The sequence below is a fragment of the Protopterus annectens genome, chromosome 3.part1, assembly GCF_019279795.1.
Source record: "Protopterus annectens isolate FY-2018-M chromosome 3.part1, PAN1.0, whole genome shotgun sequence".
NCBI classification, from domain to species: Eukaryota; Metazoa; Chordata; order Ceratodontiformes; family Protopteridae; genus Protopterus; species Protopterus annectens.
The window spans coordinates 84,075,408-84,099,944 of NC_056732.1; the positions used below are offsets into that span (position 1 = coordinate 84,075,408).

At 37.6% G+C, this 24,537-nt stretch overlaps 1 protein-coding gene across 2 annotated transcripts in view; it reads right to left on the minus strand.

The window, feature by feature from the left end:
* The window catches only part of LOC122798011 (fer-1-like protein 6), a 1,810,759-nt gene that overhangs the window by 1,113,669 nt on the left and 672,553 nt on the right, over positions 1-24,537 (minus strand). For both annotated transcript variants that reach the window (XM_044066595.1, XM_044066597.1), the window contains exon 13: positions 2,443-2,629. In XM_044066595.1, coding sequence (XP_043922530.1) covers positions 2,443-2,629 — 187 coding nt within the window. The remainder of the gene's footprint in view (positions 1-2,442; positions 2,630-24,537) is intronic.

A 24,537-nucleotide genomic window follows, 5' to 3' on the forward strand; every position in this document is an offset into this window, starting at 1 on the left:
CTGATCGTAAATAGGTGGAAACTTTGAGCTAAGTCAAAAAATGCAAGTTTATGCATCTCGGAGAATGTGGAAGGAAATGTGGAAGGCTGGAAAGATTCATTTTTATGATGGGACATTTAGTGGGACTCTGGATGACAAGGACTAAAGAGAAATAAGCCCTCCTAAGCCAAATTGTACTCTTCAGTGTGTCTGAGCAGTAGTGATAGACAAAGATGCTAGAATGTACTGTGCAGGGAATAAATTCCACTAGTAAGCCCACAATCAAGTGCTATGTACTGCTCTGGAGGCCATGTTGTCAGTGAGAAACTGGGCTGGTACAACACTTGCAATCTGGCTTCACTAAAATGGCTATGAGGATAGAAGGCCTGAGATGCAAAAAAGAGACATGGAAAGTCAGCCACTTATACTTCAGAAAAGATAAGGGAACAGGTAGGTATGATTTACAAGCAAGTCAATATCTGAAAACAAATGGGTAGAGAAGAGGTGAAGAAGGCCATAGGAGGAGACTTTTATGTGGATGGCATCTGGAATGAGAATAGTTCAGTTTAGATCTGAGGAAATCTTACTTTTCAGGGGAAGCTATACGAAACTGGAATATACTATAAAAGACAGTTGTGCAGTGTAAGTTAACAGGAGTCAATTCTGAATGCAAGAAAGTAAAAAATGGATAGTATGGTATCGCTTATATAGACTTGACGTGTCATGGGTCTTCTTCCAGTGGGAAATTTGTGGGTTGGATAATCACAGTATTTTAATGAAGAGCTGGTTTACATGTTCCCAACTTATCATAAACCCTTATTCCTATGTCCAGTGTACACAGTAATGTACATTTTGCAATAACCTCCTTTCAAAGTGTTGAGCTAGAAACAGTCTCCAAAACTAAACTTCTAGGTGTTGCCATAAAATACCACCTCAATTCCATGCACATATTCAAAATGTTGGAAAGAAAACACAGCAAAATGTTTGCCTGTAGAACTTCTTACCTTCTCGCTACATATTCTCAAAAAAATAAATAAATAAAAAAAACACCGCTTTCTCTTTTCAGGATTACTCTATGTTTCTCCCATCCTTGTTAAGATTAGCACAACAACGGTTTGTAAATGAGAATAATGCTTCAACAAAATTGCAAATTTTGATAATAAATGCCCAACTCCATCCATCACTGTTTATCCCTTAAACAATTACATTGGTTTAAATTGTCAAAACTAGTTAACTACTTAAGTTACATACAGTTAACAGTAACTCATAACATCCTTTTCTTTCCCAATAAATGCCCTTCCCTTAAGCCTCTCTTAAAATGGCACACTCCTGCAAGACCTCTTCAATCTATAGACGCAAACCAATTTCTTGCTACAAAATTATTTAACTCATTTTGGGATTTTGGTTATTTCATTTATGTCTCAGAACTATAGAATGGATTTATATATTCCACCTATGATAAACTGAAAGATCATCTACTTAACAACAGGCTTTGTTCCTATGATACCTCCCCAGGCAACATTAATTTCCATTAACACCTTAATATTAATATTACTATCCATTAATTTAACAATAATAACTCTGTCCAAAAGATTATTCCCTTTAATCCAACCCTCGTTCCTCATCAATGTACATTATCTACCTTTCTCTCATTAAATCACCCCAAATGAAGTATTTGTTTTATGCTCTGTCATACCACTTTCACTCTTAACTCTCTCACATTCTCCCTGTGTATTCATACCTCCTCTTGCATACTGGAAACCTTTCTTTTCACTACCTTCATATAGTAACCCTGGTATCTTAGCTGATTTCATTCTAATTATTTATCTCCCATTCATCACCTTTTTTATCCCTTCCCCTAATTCTATCTATTTTTTAATTTTCTTGAATTACTCCTGTTTGAGATAATAAACACTACATTTATCATTTCAGTTATTTTATAATTTAGTAATGTTTTGAAACACATTTGTTAACATTGGTTTCTCCTTCCCATAGTCTAGTGATTTCAAACTGTTTTGTTAACCTATATATTTTCTTCCTTCATTTCCTTAATTTGCATTGTTATTCTAAATGTCATTATTAATTAACATTATGCATATCTAATAATAAACCTAGACATCCATACTATTATTTTTATTTGTTTGGGGCTTTTCTCAGTAGGCATCTGCTAAAAAATGTCCTTAATGTCCCAGTCAGAAAATCATGGTAAACAAGTCTAATAAATAAATAAAAATAAATGAACAAGCTACTTTCATGACAGTAGAATATTCATATTTCAAGACCCTTTTTATTACTCATTCACATTTATTAAATGAGAATTTTTAATTAAAAATGGACAGTATCAAAAAATTGCATTTTTCATCTCCGCTTACAATATGCCTGCTGGTTATGTGCTTGAAAATTCATTGTCATCCACTGAATATTTTAACATCAGTACATTTAGGAAACAGATGTATATGCTACCTGTTTCCTTCTGTAATAACTGGCTTCTCTGGACTGGTGGTGGATTTGCAGGAAGCAGATGCATCACCTATTCCTTCTGATTCTCCTCCGTGAAGCAGAGGACCACTCTCAATATCGATGTTGTCTTGTGGTTTCTTCTTACTTGGACCACCATGAGATATACCATCAATAATGTTCCCATAATTGCCTAAAACATTAATAAAACATTCACATAACAATTCTAAATGTACATAAAATTGAACTATTTAAATGTATACTTTCATCAGGACAAATAGAACACAGTTACAGTTCTTATACATGCATATCTCATATAGTTTATATACACTACTTTTAGTACTAATATTTTATAACTAGTTTGTGGCCGAAAATTGGATCCCGTGATTCCAGTCCACCTACTGCTGCAACAAAAGAGTATGAAAATAAATGTATTATATTGAAAAACTCGATAAAACACTGTATATAAGGCACCAAAACATCACCAATAACAAAATCCAAACAAGTACCCTGGAAAGATGGAAAACAGCAGTCCACAGCTTTAATGCCAAAATTTTAATAATAAAAAAACCAACACATAAACACCTCACAAATGACACTGCGTTTTTGTCCCTTGTGTACAGACTTCATCAGATGCAGACAAAAGACATTAACCCAACATTTACTCCCCTCTCATTATTCAATTAAAACAGTAAAATTAGTAATATAATAAGTTAAAATAAAACATGTTAAATGCTGTTAAAAAGCCATTTAAAAACTGTTATAAAAAACATACTGACAAAAAACATCTTAGATACGCAGCTGCAAAAACATACATTTCTCTAGTTAAAACAATATTTAAACAGTTATAATAGTGTTTTTGCATGAAACCTAAAATGCATGGTTCTTCTTCTTCTTCTTCTTCTTTTTTCGGCTTTTTCCCTGTTAGGGGTCGCCACAGCGGATCATCTGTCCGCTCATGATTGGCAGTGAGGTTTTACGGTGTCGAGTTGCCAGCCCGGCGCCCAACCTTCCACAGAAGGCACACACATGCACACACTCACACCTAGGGCCAATTCAGAGTGTCCAATCCACCTACTGCATGTATTTCGGATGTGGGAGGAAACCAGATCACCCGGAGGAAACCCACACGACCACAGGGAGGACATGCAGACTCCACACAGAAGGCACCACAGCCGAGAATCGAACCAGAGAACCTCTTGCTGTGAGGCAGAAATGCTAACCGCTGCACCATGGTTAAAAAATATATATTAATATGTACATGTTTTACAAGCTGGTGAAATGCTAGCAAAGAGCTCCCTCTTATGACCTTAGCATGCCATTACATCCATTTTATAGCCTTAGCAATGACATTTTCAAAACACTTTAATGCTTGCTCCATAAGGGAATTAGCTCACTCTTTGTGTTTCAGACCATTGTCAGATGTGACAATACCAGATATCTTCTGTTATGAAATATTAACTTTAATGCACTAATCAGACTTGGATTCACTGAGTCTTGTCAGTTTCATCATTTCAGACAAGCTGCAAGAACAGCTTACACATGTAACATGGCTTATTTGAACTGAAGCAATTTTATTACTTGATTCTATAATCTTTTGGAAAGGAGGATGGTATTATTTCTGCATCTGCATTGTTGTTATAGTCTTCACTGAATATGGTATACCTCCGTACTACTTGTTCATTCTTTCTACTTTTTATTCACTGGTATGACTCATCTCCTTTTAAGTTCTCATTATCTCAAGATTATTGGGAACTTTTATTTTTGTTATTAAACCTTGGACACAGATCATATCTTTCTAGAGAACATTTTTTTTCAGCTATTAACCATGTAAACCCATTAGACTCAAGAGTCCCTTTACAGGATCAACTTGGTAGCATTATCTGGTTAAGGGATTTGCTCAGGGTTACACAGTAAGCAAATGAAGTGGAAGGAATCAAATCTACTGAAAATAGTTCAATAACAGCATAGAGTTTCAATCATCTGTGTTAACTGCCAGACTGAATTGTCTTATTTATGATTCTTTCTTCAAGCAAGTTTAATATATTTTTAAGTTTATGCCAGTACATACCTGAACTCTTTCACTTTTTTTTGTGATTTGTGACTTTGCTATTACCTATGGAATTTCTAGTTTTTCTAGCAATTCATGCTTCTCTGGTAAATGTACTTTACTTGTGCATCTGATATACGTTGTTCTTTGCCTTGTTTCTATTTTATTTTAAATTTATATTTCAGAAGACTGGCCACCACATTCTAGAATCTCATACATGACTTCTACAAAGACTTTCTGAGTGGGCTTTTTGAGGTTTAAGGTCTGTTTTTTAGAGCATCTTATTGCAGACATATTCATGGAATTTCTCTTCACCCATTCTGTTGCTTAGAGTTCATTTTTCTGTGCATACCTGTTCTGTGCATTTATAAATATTCGTGATGTGAAGGCAGCCAGTGTATTGTCTTGAAGGATCATAACTAATACCATTCATACAGACATCTACTTGCAGAACAACTGGCTTATTCACATGATAGTATTTTAATATTATTACTTCTGTAACTAGATTATTTAGGTATTTCAAAACTCTTTCTTCATAACTCCCTTACTCAAACAGCTTTCTTAGGTGAATAGATATCTCACATATTAGGTGCAAACATTGCCAAATGCTGTTCCATTCCTAGGAACCCCAGTAATGCCTATTTGTGCTGGCTTTTCCTTTATCATCACCGTTCAGTCCCTCTAATATTATAATGTGATATCTGTATTTCACAGATGCTGCTCATCTTCTATTTGCTGATATTTAATTTGAAATTATGTTATCTTAATATAGTTGTCAGGTGTGTCAGTGACATATTATTTGGTGTACAGCCCCACACTAATAGATTACTAATTAGGTTGATACCATCTTGCAATCCTTAACTCACACACACAATATCTCTTTAGAATACTACTAGCATTGAGAAAATACCAAATGGTAGTCTAAAAAACTGTAACCTTATAATGGAGTATTACGTTGACAATGTTTGCAACTTCCATTATTCATTTTCCTCCTAGTATCAGTGGTTGATATCAAGTACTGTAAAACCCAAAACATAAGACTTTGACTATAAGCAATAGAAAATTATTTTTAATCTTTATTTAGATCATGTGGCTTGATACAAATTAAATGACTGAGCTACTTCCTAACAGCTCAGTAATCATACTCTTTGTCAGTTCTAGATTGCCTAATTGTGTTTTATGTCGTATTATTTGCCTATTGTTTTGACTTGCTCATAATGACACCTACATTTTCCATTCACTTCAGTGCATGAGTAATTCTACTCCTGAGAGTTATGAGCTCTTTTCTTGGAACATGTATCACCTGCACAGCATCAACATATATTTGCCTGTGATGCTCTCTTGACAAAATTCCTTAGCTACAAATACATCAGCAATGGTTTTGTACAGTATTCAAAATGCTGATGTAACTGCAATTGTTCATGTAAGTGCTAAACAAAATATGGACGTTTTGTTTTCACACTATGAATTATTTTTTACTATTTCTATCTTCTTAAAAGAATAACTATACTTAATGTTTGGACAGTTACCTTCATGAACCTGTAGTTTGCAACTGGATCTTGTACTCATGTCAACACCCTTTCACCCAATGATTTTTATCTCATGTCTTAAATTTATTAATAATGTGCACATAGCTCACTTTTCTATCACCTTTATCTCAATTGCTTCAAAATTACCTTTATTCAAAGTGTACTTAATACCTGTCTATATTCAACATATTGTTTACTAAGATTTAACTTTTCATTTCAGCAATTATACCTGCACTCATGATAATCCCTCAAATACATTTTTAGACTTCAGTGTCATCAACTCATTTCAATTCAAAAGCAGCAGTAATTAACTTATTTTCATATTTCTTTTTTACAGCATGCAGATTCTTTTGAGCACAGTCATTTTTTGCACATTTTGGGAACAGCTTTGATTGAAAACAGCACCTACAAGCCCAATTAAATTACAGGTCAGTATTTCATATTATTCTTTTATCCACACTGTATATACAAGGCTTGACTTCCAACTGTACCATACATGTCAACGCTCTCTTTCTCACCATCATTATTATTACTGTGCATTCTCATTCTGTTCATTGCAGCTGAATCATACTTCCTGTATTTTTCTACTCACCATTATTTATATCTTATTTTTATTTTACTTTGACTTTCATTTGTTCTTTTTGCAGACTAAATTTTCTCAACTCATTCCTTTCATTGTATGCTTGCAGTTTTCCTTACTCAACACATATTTACATCTTTTGATAAGGTCATATTTGCTTCAATAAAGAACCTGTCCACTCTTTGATTATTTGTAATTCCACAGACTTTTGTTTCTCTTAGTAATGAATCATGCAGCTTACAAAATGCAATCTTTGGCTCAATTCTTTTCCTTAGTAATATAAATATCTATAGCCTCCACAGGATTATGTGCTCTTAGAAAGAGCAAATGATGTAAAAACAAGGTATTCCAGGCTCTAATTGCCTATTGTATCCTTCTCATCTTGAAAAGTAAAAATATCAAATATTTCCAAGTCTTTTTCCATGCTGGAATGCAGAAATGGATCACATAGTATATTTTCACACTTCTCAGCTACATCACTCACACTTTGCTCACAGTGAGTTGTTTTGGCTTTTTTGGATCCAGAACATCCACTTTTCTGCTAAATTACTTTTGAGTGAATGCATTTATTTGTGGTTCTAGCTGGACCATTTTTAACAACAAAATTATACTTATTTTATTCTAAATAAACAAACTTTGATAAAGAAAATATATTACTTGACTTCTGAAATATATGTGTTCAGTTTTGATCCTGTATAATGTTCCCATGTTTGTTAAAATGGTTCATATAGAGCACAAGCAATCAAAATGTGTCCATTATACTGTATGGGCTTCCACTCAAGCATGTCTGATGTGAGTCTGAGAAAGGTAAGTGTAATAGCTGGGGACTGAGGAAATGTGAGTGGATGTGAATGGGAATTTATCAGTTAAGTTTAGGGGTAAGTAGAAAATTTAGTATTAGGGTTAGGGACTACAATTTAGATTAAGCTTAAGGAGGGCTGGTGTTAGGGTTAGGGAGTGGATTTGGAATTAGTGTTAAGGGGCATTTAGCAGATTTAGGTTTAAGGAGAAACTGTGAGGTTTAGGTTTGCAAAGTGGAGCTTGTAATTAATGTTAGAAAGTGACAAGAAGTTTTAGGATTATGGTTAGGGAACAGCTGAAAGTTTTAGGTTTAGGGAGAGAGGCTTAGAATAATGGTTAGAGAGCAAATGGGAGTTTTAGATTTGGGGATGGAATTAAAGTTAAGTAGTGGATTGTACTTTTAGGGTCAGAGCTGGGGTTTTGGGTGGGCTTACACAGTGGGATCACGCAATTCGGAAGCTGGGTACTTGGTGTTATGAACAAGTGGAAGTGAGAAGGGAGGCCATATGCTAACAGTGCTTGAGTAGCTGGAAAAGATTCAGATGTGTCACTAGCATCCACGAGGTGTATTTATTTGGAGTGCATAATGAAAATGTGTCACAGGATAAGCAACATTCTGTCACTGGGCTTTAACATATTTAAAGCAATGGATAGCCCACCCAGACACAACACATAGTAGACCATAGAAATACAGGCCAGTGAACCTTACTTTAGTTGACAAAAAATAATGGATACAGTCCGGCAGTTTAGGTTTACAGGATTATTGTAGCAGAATGTGTTACTTGATTTCTACTGTGTTCAAAATAGGTAGATCATATCATACTGAACTGATTCATGTCTATGACATAGATACCAACCAGCTTGACAGAGAACTCCCTTTGGACAGCAAAGCCTTTCACTCAGTCCTATACTACAAGCTGTTCAATAATGAGAAGAAGAGGGCAGGAAATGATACTTTTTGAATTAATGAGGTCACCGGATAATATTAGACAAATGGAATTATTCGAGGAGGATGTTCTGAGAGGGGAAAGAAGTTCAAAACTGGAGACATAGAGGAATCACTTCTAGTTTCAGATAATGAGAAAGGATCTTATTACAGAAGGGATGGTGGAAAGGTAAAAGAACAGGTATGTCTAATAGAATAAATGTATACTCTTAGGTATAGATATGAGCGAGTATCTTATTACAGAAGGGATGGCAGAAAGGTAAAAGAACAGGTATGTCTAATAGAATAAATGTATACTCTTAGGTATAGATATGAGCGAGTATCTTATTACAGAAGGGATGGTGGAAAGGTAAAAGAACAGGTATGTCTAATAGAATAAATGTATACCCTTAGGTATAGATATGAGCGAGTATCTTATTACAGAAGGGATGGTGGAAAGGTAAAAGAACAGGTATGTCTAATAGAATAAATGTATACTCTTAGGTATAGATATGAGCGAGTATCTTATTACAGAAGGGATGGCGGAAAGGTAAAAGAACAGGTATGTCTAATAGAATAAATGTATACTCTTAGGTATAGATATGAGCGAGTATCTTATTACAGAAGGGATGGTGGAAAGGTAAAAGAACAGGTATGTCTAATAGAATAAATGTATACTCTTAGGTATAGATATGAGCGAGTATCTTATTACAGAAGGGATGGTGGAAAGGTAAAAGAACAGGTATGTCTAATAGAATAAATGTATACTCTTAGGTATAGATATGAGCGAGTATCTTATTACAGAAGGGATGGTGGAAAGGTAAAAGAACAGGTATGTCTAATAGAATAAATGTACACTCTTAGGTATAGATATGAGCGAGTATCTTATTACAGAAGGGATGGTGGAAAGGTAAAAGAACAGGTATGTCTAATAGAATAAATGTGTACTCTTAAGTATAGATATGAGCGAGTATCTTATTACAGAAAGGATGGCGGAAAGGTAAAAGAACAGGTATGTCTAATAGAATAAATGTATACTCTTAGGTATAGATATGAGCGAGTATCTTATTACAGAAGGGATGGTGGAAAGGTAAAATAACAGGTATGTCTAATAGAATAAATGTATACTCTTAGGTATAGATATGAGCGAGTATCTTATTACAGAAGGGATGGTGGAAAGGTAAAAGAACAGGTATGTCTAATAGAATAAATGTATACTCTTAGGTATAGATATGAGCAAGTATCTTATTACAGAAGGGATGGTGGAAAGGTAAAAGAACAGGTATGTCTAATAGAATAAATGTATACTCTTAGGTATAGATATGAGCGAGTATCTTATTACAGAAGGGATGGTGGAAAGGTAAAAGAACAGGTATGTCTAATAGAATAAATGTATACTCTTAGGTATAGATATGAGCAGTATCTTATTACAGAAGGGATGGCGGAAAGGTAAAAGAACAGGTATGTCTAATAGAATAAATGTATACTCTTAGGTATAGATATGAGCGAGTATCTTATTACAGAAGGGATGTCGGAAAGGTAAAAGAACAGGTATGTCTAATAGAATAAATGTATACTCTTAGGTATAGATATGAGCGAGTATCTTATTACAGAAGGGATGGTGGAAAGGTAAAAGAACAGGTATGTCTAATAGAATAAATGTATACTCTTAGGTATAGATATGAGCGAGTATCTTATTACAGAAGGGATAGCAGAAAGGTAAAAGAACAGGTATGTCTAATAGAATAAATGTATACTCTTAGGTATAGATATGAGCGAGTATCTTATTACAGAAGGGATGGTGGAAAGGTAAAAGAACAGGTATGTCTAATAGAATAAATGTATACTATTAGGTATAGATATGAGCGAGTATCTTATTACAGAAGGGATGGTGGAAAGGTAAAAGAACAGGTATGTCTAATAGAATAAATGTATACTATTAGGTATAGATATGAGCGAGTATCTTATTACAGAAGGGATGGCGGAAAGGTAAAAGAACAGGTATGTCTAATAGAATAAATGTATACTCTTAGGTATAGATATGCGAGTATCTTATTACAGAAGGGATGGCGGAAAGGTAAAAGAACAGGTATGTCTAATAGAATAAATGTATACTCTTAGGTATAGATATGAGCGAGTATCTTATTACAGAAGGGATGGTGGAAAGGTAAAAGAACAGGTATGTCTAATAGAATAAATGTATACTCTTAGGTATAGATATGAGCGAGTATCTTATTACAGAAGGGATGGTGGAAAGGTAAAAGAACAGGTATGTCTAATAGAATAAATGTATACTCTTAGGTATAGATATGAGTGAGTATCTTATTACAGAAGGGATGGTGGAAAGGTAAAAGAACAGGTATGTCTAATAGAATAAATGTATACTCTTAGGTATAGATATGAGCGAGTATCTTATTACAGAAGGGATGGTGGAAAGGTAAAAGAACAGGTATGTCTAATAGAATAAATGTATACTCTTAGGTATAGATATGAGCGAGTATCTTATTACAGAAGGGATGGCGGAAAGGTAAAAGAACAGGTATGTCTAATAGAATAAATGTATACTCTTAGGTATAGATATGAGCGAGTATCTTATTACAGAAGGGATGGCGGAAAGGTAAAAGAACAGTTATGTCTAATAGAATAAATGTATACTCTTAGGTATAGATATGAGCGAGTATCTTATTACAGAAGGGATGGTGGAAAGGTAAAAGAACAGGTATGTCTAATAGAATAAATGTATACTCTTAGGTATAGATATGAGCGAGTATCTTATTACAGAAGGGATGGTGGAAAGGTAAAAGAACAGGTATGTCTAATAGAATAAATGTATACTCTTAGGTATAGATATGGTAGTATCTTATTACAGAAGGGATGGTGGAAAGGTAAAAGAACAGGTATGTCTAATAGAATAAATGTATACTCTTAGGTATAGATATGAGCGAGTATCTTATTACAGAAGGGATGGCGGAAAGGTAAAAGAACAGGTATGTCTAATAGAATAAATGTATACTCTTAGGTATAGATATGAGTGAGTATCTTATTACAGAAAGGATGGTGGAAAGGTAAAAGAACAGGTATGTCTAATAGAATAAATGTATACTCTTAGGTATAGATATGAGCGAGTATCTTATTACAGAAGGGATGGTGGAAAGGTAAAAGAACAGGTATGTCAAATAGAATAAATGTATACTCTTAGGTATAGATATGAGCGAGTATCTTATTACAGAAGGGATGGTGGAAAGGTAAAAGAACAGGTATGTCTAATAGAATAAATGTATACTCTTAGGTATAGATATGAGCGAGTATCTTATTACAGAAGGGATGGTGGAAAGGTAAAAGAACAGGTATGTCTAATGGAATAAATGTATACTCTTAGGTATAGATATGAGCGAGTATCTTATTACAGAAGGGATGGCGGAAAGGTAAAAGAACAGGTATGTCTAATAGAATAAATGTATACTCTTAGGTATAGATATGAGCGAGTATCTTATTACAGAAGGGATGGTGGAAAGGTAAAAGAACAGGTATGTCTAAGAGAATAAATGTATACTCTTAGGTATAGATATGAGCGAGTATCTTATTACAGAAGGGATGGTGGAAAGGTAAAAGAACATGTATGTCTAATAGAATAAATGTATACTCTTACGTATAGATATGAGCGAGTATCTTATTACAGAAGGGATGGCAGAAAGGTAAAAGAACAGGTATGTCTAATAGAATAAATGTATACTCTTAGGTATAGATATGAGCGAGTATCTTTTTACAGAAGGGATGGTGGAAAGGTAAAAGAACAGGTCTGTCTAATAGAATAAATGTATACTCTTAGGTATAGATATGAGCGAGTATCTTATTACAGAAGGGATGGTGGAAAGGTAAAAGAACAGGTATGTCTAAGAATAAATGTATACTCTTAGGTATAGATATGAGCGAGTATCTTATTACAGAAGGGATGGCGGAAAGGTAAAAGAACAGGTATGTCTAATAGAATAAATGTATACTCTTAGGTATAGATATGAGCGAGTATCTTATTACAGAAGGGATGGCAGAAAGGTAAAAGAACAGGTATGTCTAATAGAATAAATGTATACTCTTAGGTATAGATATGAGCGAGTATCTTATTACAGAAGGGATGGTGGAAAGGTAAAATAACAGGTATATCTAATAGAATAAATGTATACTCTTAGGTATAGATATGGCAGTATCTTATTACAGAAGGGATGGTGGAAAGGTAAAAGAACAGGTATGTCTAATAGAATAAATGTATACTCTTAGGTATAGATATGAGCGAGTATCTTATTACAGAATGGATGGCGGAAAGGTAAAAGAACAGGTATGTCTAATAGAATAAATGTATACTCTTAGGTATAGATATGAGCGAGTATCTTATTACAGAAGGGATGGTGGAAAGGTAAAAGAACAGGTATGTCTAATAGAATAAATGTATACTCTTAGGTATAGATATGAGTGAGTATCTTATTACAGAAGGGATGGCGGAAAGATAAAAGAACAGGTATGTCTAATAGAATAAATGTATACTCTTAGGTATAGATATGAGCGAGTATCTTATTACAGAAGGGATGGTGGAAAGGTAAAATCAACTGCTTGAATGGATGGTACATGCCAATATAGAAGAGGTCATTAAAATATCCTATGATTACTTGAGGAAAAAGTAGGGATAGTTTTAGAAAAGATGCTATCCTCGGGCAGACTGTACATACTCATCATCTCATTCTGCTGACTCATGTATGGTACATTATTTGTTCATACTTTGTTCCTTGCATCACTGTCTTATGTAATGATGACTAATATATATATATATTACATCTTGCGGTATGAAGAGTTTGTCAACATTTGTGATGTGTTTGGCAGAGAGATAATAAATGACAGTAAAGTAATATGAAACAGAACAGGAACATACAGTAATTTACATAGAATAAGAAGAAGATGCACAAATTCAAAATGTGCAAATCAAGTTTTTTCAAATTTCACTCATCCTAACTCATCTTAGAATTATGAGCACTTATGTTCATTAATGATGTTTTAATGCTGATATCATCATTATCCACTTTGTTAGTTGCGTTATAGTCTGTTGCAGTACCATATTGAATACAGTGCCAAATTTAATAAGTGCCTTTATAAATTGACATATCTCTTAGGATAGCACACCTTTCTTATAAGTAGATTATTGCATTTCCCTTCACACTGTCAATACAGCTTTTTTGCCAATATTTGCCCTATTTTATTTGTGTTCTTGGCCTTAGTGAGCACAGGCAGGGCATGCTTTCTGTTTATACATGGAGGGGTCATGTTTGAATGTATTTCTTGGGGGTAGCTGAGGGTGAGTGGGGAGTAAATTAGGAAATGTATTGTCAGCCAGCAGATTTGCTACATCACCTAGCTATGTGAATGTGGCACCATTAACCACCAGTTCTACACACTGCTGTGTGCTGTTTTTGGCGTTTCTGACATAGGTAAAAAAAGTCTTATGGTTGTCTTATGCCTTAGAGGTTATCTTGATGTCATAACTGGATTTATTTGACTTAATTAGCCCTCTTAGTTGCCTCTTTAATTTGACATTTAATTTAACAACAAAGTTCTTATCTTTATTGAAATTACACTTCTTGATTTCAGCCATGATTTTTTTCCTTCTTTTATTTAACATGTTTAATTTGGGATGTCATCAGAGTGAATTGTTTTTGCAGTTAGTTTTGGACCTACTTTTTGAAGGTGCAGAAGCCTCTACGCAGCCACTGACATGATTGCACAGAGTTTCTGTGAATGATTCTGCATAGACTGTTGAGTTCTTTGAGTTTTACTGAATTTTGACATACTATTGCTTAATAGAAGGTAGATTGCATTGAAATAATTTGTAACTTTTACTGTGTTTACTGGGGTTTCTGAGTTGGTTTTTATTTTGAAGTAGACAGCTTTATGGTCAGTTCTATTTAGCAGGTAGAACATGACATTTATAGGGGTGCAGCATTCTTCCACATTGGAACCTTTAGTGGGCATACACACTAACTGGTCAAGTGCATCTGCATTTATGAAGTCCAGCAGTCTCTTTGCCTGCAGAATTGATGCTGTGTAGGCCACACAGTCTGTACCCCATGAGTAAGGTATTAGGTTGGATGTTGTATACAATATGAATTTTGTGGGACAGAGGATGACCTACAGCTTGCTAAGATATGGTATGGGATTTTCATCTATAGTGACCTGCATATGGTGAAACACAAGTGTGGCTTCCTGTCTAATCAGCCTAGAGGTATCCTTGTTACTGAAGTGTATCAAGACACCCACACCCATATTCCCTGGATGTGCATCTACTGGTCTAAAAGTGTGGAAGGCACTGAAACCTTGCACTGCCAGGGTACTCTCTGCTGCTTTAAACCATGTCTCAGTTACTGCACAGATGACTATATTCTTCAGGGTAATAAGAGCTTGAAGGGAGTGTAAGTTTTGTTAAGGTTCTTAGCATTAAGCAGTAACACCTTGAGGTCAGTTGAGCTGATTTTTACTATGTAGGTAGGTTTGCCAATTTGGCATTACCTAAATGGCTCTGTGGATGAGGATAAAGTTTTAGCCAGTAATCAAAAGTCTAGAGGGGAAAGCTGCAGACCATCACTGGCAAAGCAATGGGTTAAGTTAACCATGTCTTCCTATGCTGACAAGTATTGAAACCCCTTAGAATGACACCAGAAGTACAGCCAATTGTTAAACATCAATAATCTTTTGTTGGTATTGTGGCATCATACTTGGTGAAGGCAATGTGCTGTTCAGTACTAGACTCATACCAGTAAGAGACATAGTCAGAGGGATCTATAATGACTCTCTTCATATAGACAAGCAAACCAGCTGCTCTAAGCTTATCAGTGTGCAAGATATTTGCTCTATACTTACAGCTTTACATAGTACGGTTTTATGGAAAATTCTATAGGGACAATTTGCCTCTAGATGTTTGAGTCTATACAGGCATTGGCACTCCGAGAAGCTCTTTGTGCCAAATTTATACCAGCATTGAAAATACAGAAAACTGACTACTGAGCCCTATGAACAATAAAACACTATACTTAGAGTTATTGTTTGTGCTTCTCAAGACAGACCAAGTAAACACCTACTCCACAAGATTAATTATCCAACCCTCCTAATGTAAAAGGCACATAAAACATTGCTTCAAATGCAAGACTACCACAGACAAACATAAAGAAATGCATGAGGAGAGGCAATAAGTAATTAAAGAGATCAACAGCAGTGTTCTTAAACAGCGTATACAAGTGTGAGTATGCAATACTCAGTAAATGTACTTTACTTTGAAAAAATGAGCCAAGAGCCACTCAAGTGTGCCAAATTTATACAGGCATTAAAAACAAGGTGAGGTAGCTAATATGCCCTCAGGCCAATAAAACAACTACAATCAGGGCTTTCTAGTATATTTCTCAACTTGTATAGCCCAGGCTACCACTAACTAGAAAAGCCTTAGTCAATTTGACGTAAAAATACAGGAAAGACCTTGCTGGAGTGTAAAAATGCACTACTTTATCCAAGAACTAGACAGATAATGAATTCTGAGCAAGTATTCCATGACTGCAGTCCTCAATAATTTTCTAGAAAATCACAAATTTTACAAAGGACATATATGAGATAAAAATCTGGACATTGTGTGAAATTCTAGACAGTTGTTGATACGCCTTTAATGCTGTTTGCTCACTTCAAGCTCACAGCTACCTGCTTCAATTTCTGTGCCACTGTCTCATTTATCTGTCACTGTCATCTCTTACATTGCTGTTTTCTAATTTTCTGTTCCTCCTCTTCTTATACTTGCTATTTACAATGTATTTACCTTTTACCCATACATAATTTCTTATTTTTTAGCTTGACTTAATGTATGTCCAGTTTCCCATTTGTTTAACCCAAGTTCCTGTATGTACCTTACTATTTTCTGTCTCTAGCTATTTACACACACACACACACACACACACACACACACACACACACACACACACACACACACACACACACACACACACACATGCACTCAAATATTAGGTATGCAGGATTCAAGCTATTTCAAACTGCAGTAAAAAAGCCCTGTGCTTCTTCGTGGTGATTGAGAAACAGAATTCATGCACTAACTCATTACAATGAACTGCATGCTCTCCCTCCTCTTCCTCCTCTTTATCACTTCTGCTCTGTTTCTGTTCAGGAATCTTACCCATTCTGCTATATACTTTCTCATTTTGCTCCTTACAGAATATTACAAAGAAGACTCAGTGCATCTCACTTCGTCAATGGCAGCCTGTCCAAAATGTCTGCTCATGAAATAGTTCAACTACAAAGCCATAACCTTAATGTTATTTGTATTTCATAAATCTATCTTAACAAGACTATGTAACATCTTAATGGAGTAAAGTGCACATATTCAGAAGTTTGAAATGGGATAATAGATGTAGATACTGATTGCTTTTACTCATTTAAAACACATTAAAGTCCAATCTTAATGACGAAAATTGATTCTAGCTGTTCTAATAACCCCTGTTTTTTTAATTTTTTTTATTTTGTCCCCTACATATATCTTATAGGGACAATATAAAGGTATAATTTTATTTATCTACTTCTTTAGTAGTCACAAGATCACATACAAAAGCAGCCAACATGCAGCTCAGGTACACTGCCTCCTAGTAAGGAAAGGGCAGTGGGGTAGAATCAGTGATTGCAAATTATCCCCAGTGAAAGAGTTGACCCACAGCATAAACCACTTGTTGCCAAAATCAGCTGCAAGTAGTGATCAGAAAAGGCTCTAAGCTCAGCAAAGACCAGGGTGAAGACTCGAACGTTGACTGGAGAGAAAGTACAACAGTTCAAGGAATTACTCTGGGCTATAGCACCCCGAGAAGGAGAGGACATAGGTGGAGTTGAAGAAGAATGGTAGCACCTCAAAAGAGCATGTTTGAGGACTACAGAACAAATATGTGGCTGGGCCAGGCATAAGGAAAGCTGGTGGTGGAATGCAGAAGTCTAGGAAGTCATCAAATGAAAGAAGGAGTGCAGGAAAAAGTGGGAGATAGAAAAGATGGACCAGGCTAGGAAGTAATACTGGTTGGCTAACGAAGAGGCTAAAAAAGGAGTTGCAATAGCAAAGCACAGGGTATCAGAGACACTCTACCATCTTCTGGATAGTGACTCAGTAGGCACAAAGAAACACTATCAGGTTGCAAGGCAACGACAGAAAGATAAAGAAGATAGTCAGACACCCTTAACAAGGGATGACAATGACAACCTGCTCACCAGTCCACAAGACCTCAAAGGTAGATATAACATATACTTCCAGTAGCTTCTGAATGAAGAAAATCCCAGAGAAGCTGTACTGCTCCAGACACAGCCTGCAGTGAGAGAAGAGGAGGAGCGCACCCTAGAAGAAGTAATAACAGCACTAAGGAAAATGAAGTAAGGAAATGCAGCAGGCTCAGATGAGGTCACAGCAGATATGATAAAGATGTTGCAGGAGATATGAGAGAAATGACTCCTGAAGGTACTCATAACAGTGTGGAGAGAAAGTCATATCCTGGATGACTGAAGAATAAGCATACCCATGCCAGTGTACAAGATCAAAGGAGCCATCCTCAACTGTGGGCAGTACAGAGGTATCAAACTACTGTCACATTGTATGAAAGTTCTGGAACAGGTGCTTAATAAACAAATACCCAGGGTAGTAGAAAGTATGATGGGAGATGAGCAGTTCGGATTCAGATCAGGATGCAGCACAATGGACCCAATGTTTGCAGCGAGACAGATAGTTGAGAAGAAGCTAGAGATGGGCATTCCTAGACTTGGAGAAAGCATATGACTAGATCTCATGAAAGCTGATCTAGGCAGTCCTGCAGTTGTTTGAAGTTCTAGAAATGTTGGTAGAATTAGTACAGGCTATATACAAGGACCCAAGGACTCAATTACAAATAGTGTTCATCCTCACAGAGGGGTTCTCAGTGAGAGTGGGATTGGGTGTGCATCAGGATTTAGCTCTGAGCCCACCGGTGTTCATAATCATGATGGATTATATTAACAAACAGGGGACAGAACAACAAAGTTGCTGTATGCAGATGATGTGGCATTACAGGCAGACTCTGAGCAAGAACTTCAGTAAAGTGTAGGGGAAAGGAATGCAACACTGAAGGCACATGGGATGAAACTGAGTACAGATAAGGCAATGCTAGTGGCAGCTGAATGGAGAAATTAGAAGCGCCCAGGAATTGAAATAGAAGGAAAGATAGTTGAACAGATTAACAGCTTCAAGTATCTGGAAGGTGTGGTTGAGGAGAAGGGATTTCTGAATGAAAAGGTTAAAGCTAGAATCACAGGGGCTGCAGCCAGCTGCTATAGAGTGTCAGGTGTAGTCTATGACAGAAGAATGCCAAAGAACCTGAAAAGTTTGTTGTTTGTCTTTTAGGGGTTGTCACAGCAGAACTCTGGTCTGCTAATGATTGGCAGTAGATTTTCATGAATGCCGAGGTGCCAGCTCGATGTCCAACCTTCAACAAAGGCACACCCATTTATGCATGTCTTTCAAATGCCCACCCAACTGCAGGGAGGACATGCAGACTCCACACAGAAAGCACTCCCCGCACTCCAGCCAAGAATCGAACAGGTGAACTTCTTGCTGTGAGGCAACAACACTACCACTGCACCACCGCGGATGTATACCAAAGGACCTGAAAAGTAAGGTATATAAAACAGTGGTGCAAGAAGTACTATTGTATGGTACAGAAACCTGCACGGTAAAGCCAGAGCAGATGAGGAATCTAGAGGTGATGAAATGAAGTGCCTGTCAAGGGCAGTAGGATGCATACTGTGGGACAGATGAAGAAATGAGGACATAGAAGCCAAAGTAGCTCCAATTACAGAAAAGGTCAAAGAGAACAGATTATGGTGGCTCAGGCACATGTGCAGAAAAGCACAAGACAGTCTGATGAAGATGATTTGAGACAGACAGGAAGAAGGCAAGAGCAAACAAGAGCATCCAGCAAAGAGATGGATGGATTGTGTGAGTGAAGATCTGCGACAGTCAGGCATGAGTGTTGAAGAAAGAAGCTGTGTGGCATTGAATGGAGAAAGATGGCAACAGTTAATGTGTCCCCTCGACCCCATATAGAAAATGGAAAAAGGGGGCTGATGATGATGATGATGATGATGACTTGTTTATCTGTCTATCTATATATCTCTCTACCTACCTATCTTGCTATCTGTCTGGCTGGCTGTCTAACTATCTAGCTAGCTAGCTATCCTCCTATTTATTCCTAAGGACTCTTTGAACCCCTTTTTCCCTATGTATGCCTTACATTGACGAAGCCACAAGCTTATGGTGCATCTTCAGTAATGACAGTGTTACTCTTACCCTCTCACTGCATAAGTTTGTTGTGTACTTCAACATTTTTCTTAGGGAGACATAGTCATAGTCAGGTATGCCAAATCTTGTAAGTCGGTCTCAGTTCCATTTATGTTAATAGTGGTACTTCTTCACATTTATTGATGTCTAACGTTTCAATTGAGGGTCATTTGTGTGATGAGAAAGACACATCTCTCTGTCTCATTTGGTTTGAAACAATGGTAAACATTGAATCCTGGTATATGGACATTGTTAGATGAATCCTTACACCAAATATCTATAACTGTGCAGATGTCCACAATATCCAGGTCCAACAAGGCCAGCAAATTACATTATCCTTTTGTTGCAAATGAAAGTAATCAACTTAGAACAGCAGTTCAGAGAAGTATATACACTGGACAAAGAAATGCTAACTACAGGCCATAGACTGCTCCCAAATTGCAAAAAAAGTTCCCACATGGTGAATGATGATGACGGTATTATCAAATGCAAAGGTTTCCACTCTGCCACTTGCCATAAATGGTACTCATGCAACTTATATCAATGGTTTGTGCATTGTAAGCTTACTCAGAGCCATCATATTGCCAATGCTGTATGTGCTCTTGAGACATGATTAAAGACATCTATCTGAACTCCACAGACCATGGCAGAGAATAAACATGACTATGTCTTGGCACAGGTCCATGTCATTTCTAGACTTGGCGAAAGCATATGACTAGATCCCAAAAAAGCTGATCTAGACAATCCTATTGTAGTTTGAAGTCCCAGAAACTTTGGTAGAATTAGTGCAGGCTATGTGCATGTGTTGTTCTGCTGATGGACAGCTACTGCTGTCTGTACGTGTATATCAGAGCTGCCCTCAGGTATGATACTGCCACATGCAGTAAGATATTCTCAGTATGTGCTATGTTACATAACATCATTATAAGCAAATGGTTACAGCAGGACCGACACTTACTCGAGGAGGAAGTCCCAGAATTGACTTGCCATACTTTCACAGTAAACAAGGGTCAATAAATAAATGTCAATAAAAAATAACTTGGAGGTGGAGGAGGTACTTCATGAGAAGACTGTGGAGGAGCCAGCCACAGGAGAGGACTATGCCAAATAATTATGGTCATAGTATGCCATGGTATTGACTAAGAGGCAATGGTTTAGTTCATAGCTGCTATCCAGAATAAAGCATTATACAGAGAAGAAAAAGGGATACACGTAAACCTTCAGCAGGATGTGCTACTCCATGAATAGACTGGCCACACTGTACATCAGTAATAGGCACAGGTGAAGAGGGTCATAGTGTCAAGTTTCATTAACAGAGAATTTTGTGTGTGTGTGTGTGTGTGTGTGTGTGTGTGTGTGTGTGTGTGGCTGTGTGTGTGTGTGTGTGTGTGTGTGTGTGTGTGTGTGTGTGTGTGTGTGTGTGTGTGTGTGTGTGTGTGTGTGGCTGTGTGTGTGTGTGTGTGTGTGTGTGTGTGTGTGAGTGTGTGTGTGGATTAAGATGCAGATTCAGCGGATTTTGTAGCATTGTGATGGGGACTGGTAAGTTCTGGGTGCCCACAGGAGATATGTGTGCAGACCATATACATCCCTGTCCACTAGTGTGCCCTGTCCATGGAGGGTCACAGACACAATGAAGACCATAATGGACTGCTGCATGAATGAGCAGTGCCCCATGCAATCTGTCCACTTAGCATTATCTCTCTGCTTGTGTGGACATCCATGTTGCAAAGTAGTTCACTCAACACTGGATGGCACAGTGACAGTACTGGCATATGTACACCTGGCCCTATCCTCCCACCATTAGAGGCAAAGGTAGAGTTGTCATGGGAATTACATCTATCATGATATCTAGCTGCACAGGGACACCTGCTTTATGTAACCTCCCTACAGCGCATTTCCATTATGTTGTACATGTAACCCCTGCACTCCCAGAGGTCAACATGCAACCCTCATGCACTCCCCTGTCAGCTCAACAATGACTGCAGGGGTTTCGCCCTGTCCCTGTAGTATTGCCTTGCATATATACTGAGTCATGGCCATTGAGACAACTCAAGTGGGGGATGGTACCCATATCAAGCATCCATAGACACTGGTATGATGCCCACCAATATTATCCAATTGTTCACAGGAACTTGTAACAAGCAAGTGGACAGTCAAACAATTAGTGTAGATAATTAAGAGTATAAGCTGTTAATGAACTGTTTATTGTGTTTATTGTTTATTGTGTTTATTGTGGTTGATTCCCCCATCTTTCATCTGCCTTCAGTTCAGTCCTGAGCAAGTCACTTAACTAGACAATGCAGTGGGGCAACTGAGGAATCGGGCTCAATGGTCTCCTGTACTGTATGTTTAGGAACTACATATGAACCTGTGAACATAAGGGGGAGTGCACCACAAAGGAAGACATTCCTTCCTTGATAGATCTGTATGGGACATTCTGTTTTTGTCTTTCTTTCTGTGTTACTTGGGGATGGTTCCCACAGACACAGAAGCTATGTCCACAGACAAGGGTGAGGATGTGGATGCCACATTGCCCTATCCAACAATGACACCATAACCCCTGGCCACACTTTGATTTGAGGGCCATTATATCATCAGGGCAGGACAAATTCTTGTTATCATACAGTAGTATTCCCACCATGGAGAACCCTGATAATACAGCTTCTGTGAATACACCAAAACAAAATTATCTACAATAAGTAAGACCTGTGACTAATATCTGAATCCCAGTGAATGAATAAATACTACCTAATATAGTGGCACAACAGATTACTAGATATCATTCCTTGTGCTAGTTGACTGTAAATTGTATTAAACCACACATTTAGACACTATAAAATTATCTGACTGTGTCAAGTCATACCCACCTCAGGCATCTCCAGCAAGTATTCTGCATGCCTGGGTGAGCTTTGCACCAAGATTCAGGACTCTGCCATGGAAAGAAGAGGTATCTACTCCCCCACATAGAGAAACCAAGAACTCCTTTGTCTCTGCTAAAGGTGATGCTACCCCCCCATTGCCCTTTGCCACTGTGCCAGGTGGGCAGCATAAGTTTTTGCAGCACCTGTCATGTAGGTGGCCTGATGTTTCACTTTCTCATAATTCCTGCCCTGGCCACCATCAAAAGTTATGTCATTAACCACATTCCACCAGTCATGGTCACAAAAGGGCCATTTATATTCCTCATGGCCAATCATCAGCCATCTGTGCAGTCAGAGGGTCTGCAGCAAGATCTCATTCTCTGTATGGGGGATGTCACATTTCCATTTCTTCTCACATTCTGGTATCCTGCTGTATAATGGAAAAGAAGATGCATGTGTGTTCACATGTCTAACGGTCGTATGCCTGCATTGCTGTGCACTGTAGTGTGCCTGTGCAGCATGATATAATGTGGTCTTGCCCTATATCTGCCGAAAAGATTGCACACATTTTAGATAACCAAGTGTAGATCTTGTGTCCTACCTGTACTCAGACACCCCCCAAAACCAAAGGTAAGTAGGAAAACATTTAGTTTCATAGTTTAGTACTAGGCTATCTGCCCTGGGGCATTTGTAAGCCTAGCCATAGTGATGTGGCTTTCGCCACCCCATGAAATGGTACAAAAATGCACAGAATAGATTTAGAATACTGTGCCTCTGTCTAGTAGTGACACAGTGAAGGTCCCCTTATATAATATAATTAGTTTACTGTGCCCCTGTCTAGTAGTGACACAAATGTGACCCCTGGGGTAAACTTACGATCTCCCATCCACTCATCAAGATTTCTCTTGAAGAGAGTCAGTGAGGGTCTCTGCCTAACATGAACTGGGATCTTGTTCCAGAGCATGGGAAGCCTCTGGGTTATGAATCTATCCCTCCAGCATGTCCTATTCATACTTGTGCCGAGGTTTAAGTCTTTAGCTCTCGTGGTTCTGATGGTTTTGGATTTTTTGAGGTGGAGCATGTCCATCAGTTTCTGATTGGACATGGCCTTGTACGTCAGGCAGAGATCACCTCTGAGCAGGCAGTATGCTACTGAATAGAGCTGGAGTTTCTTTAGTCTGGCAGAATAAGACATATGTTGGAGACCCTTGATCCTCTTGGTGAGGTACTTTTGTGGTCTCTCCAGCTGTTGCAAATGCTGGGTGAGGTACATACCAAATGGGGCATTGTACTCAATCATGGGTCTGATGAGGGAGGAGTATAGGGCTACAATGACATCCTTGGATCTGGATGTGAATCCCTTCATGATAAGGTGTGCAAGGTAGAATGTTTTTCTAACCACTTTGGTAACGTGGGTGTCAAATGAGAGGTCGCTGTCGACTTTTTCCGTACTCAGTGGGTTGTTGTCTATGTGATAATTTGTGGGTACTTTGTTTTTCCCAAAGGGGATGACTATACATTTTTTGGCATTTAGTTTAAGGCCATGACTCCGGCACCAGTTGTCCGTTTCTATGAGGCCTTTTTGTAGGATGTATGTGTCTGCTGGTGTATCGACTATGGCGCCTAGTTTGCAGTCATCTGCGAACTTTGTCAGCCACAACCCTCCCATGTCTGCTTTAACATCTGAGAAAAATGCCGAACAAGAGGGGTCCCAGGACAGATCCCTGTGGGACACCACTTGTGACTGGCTTTGAGTCTGACATTGCTCCAGTGATTTTAACTTCATGGGTTCTGTCCTTTAGCCAGTTTGCAACCCATCTAGTGACATAAGGGTTTACATTTAAGCTGTTGAGCTAATCTATGATGCCTGAGTGGGGTATTGTGTCGAAGGCCTTAGCCAAGTCCAGGTAGGCTGTATGGACTGCTTTGCCCTCATCAATGGCTCTAGTGACTGTTTTGAAAAAGTCAACCAGGT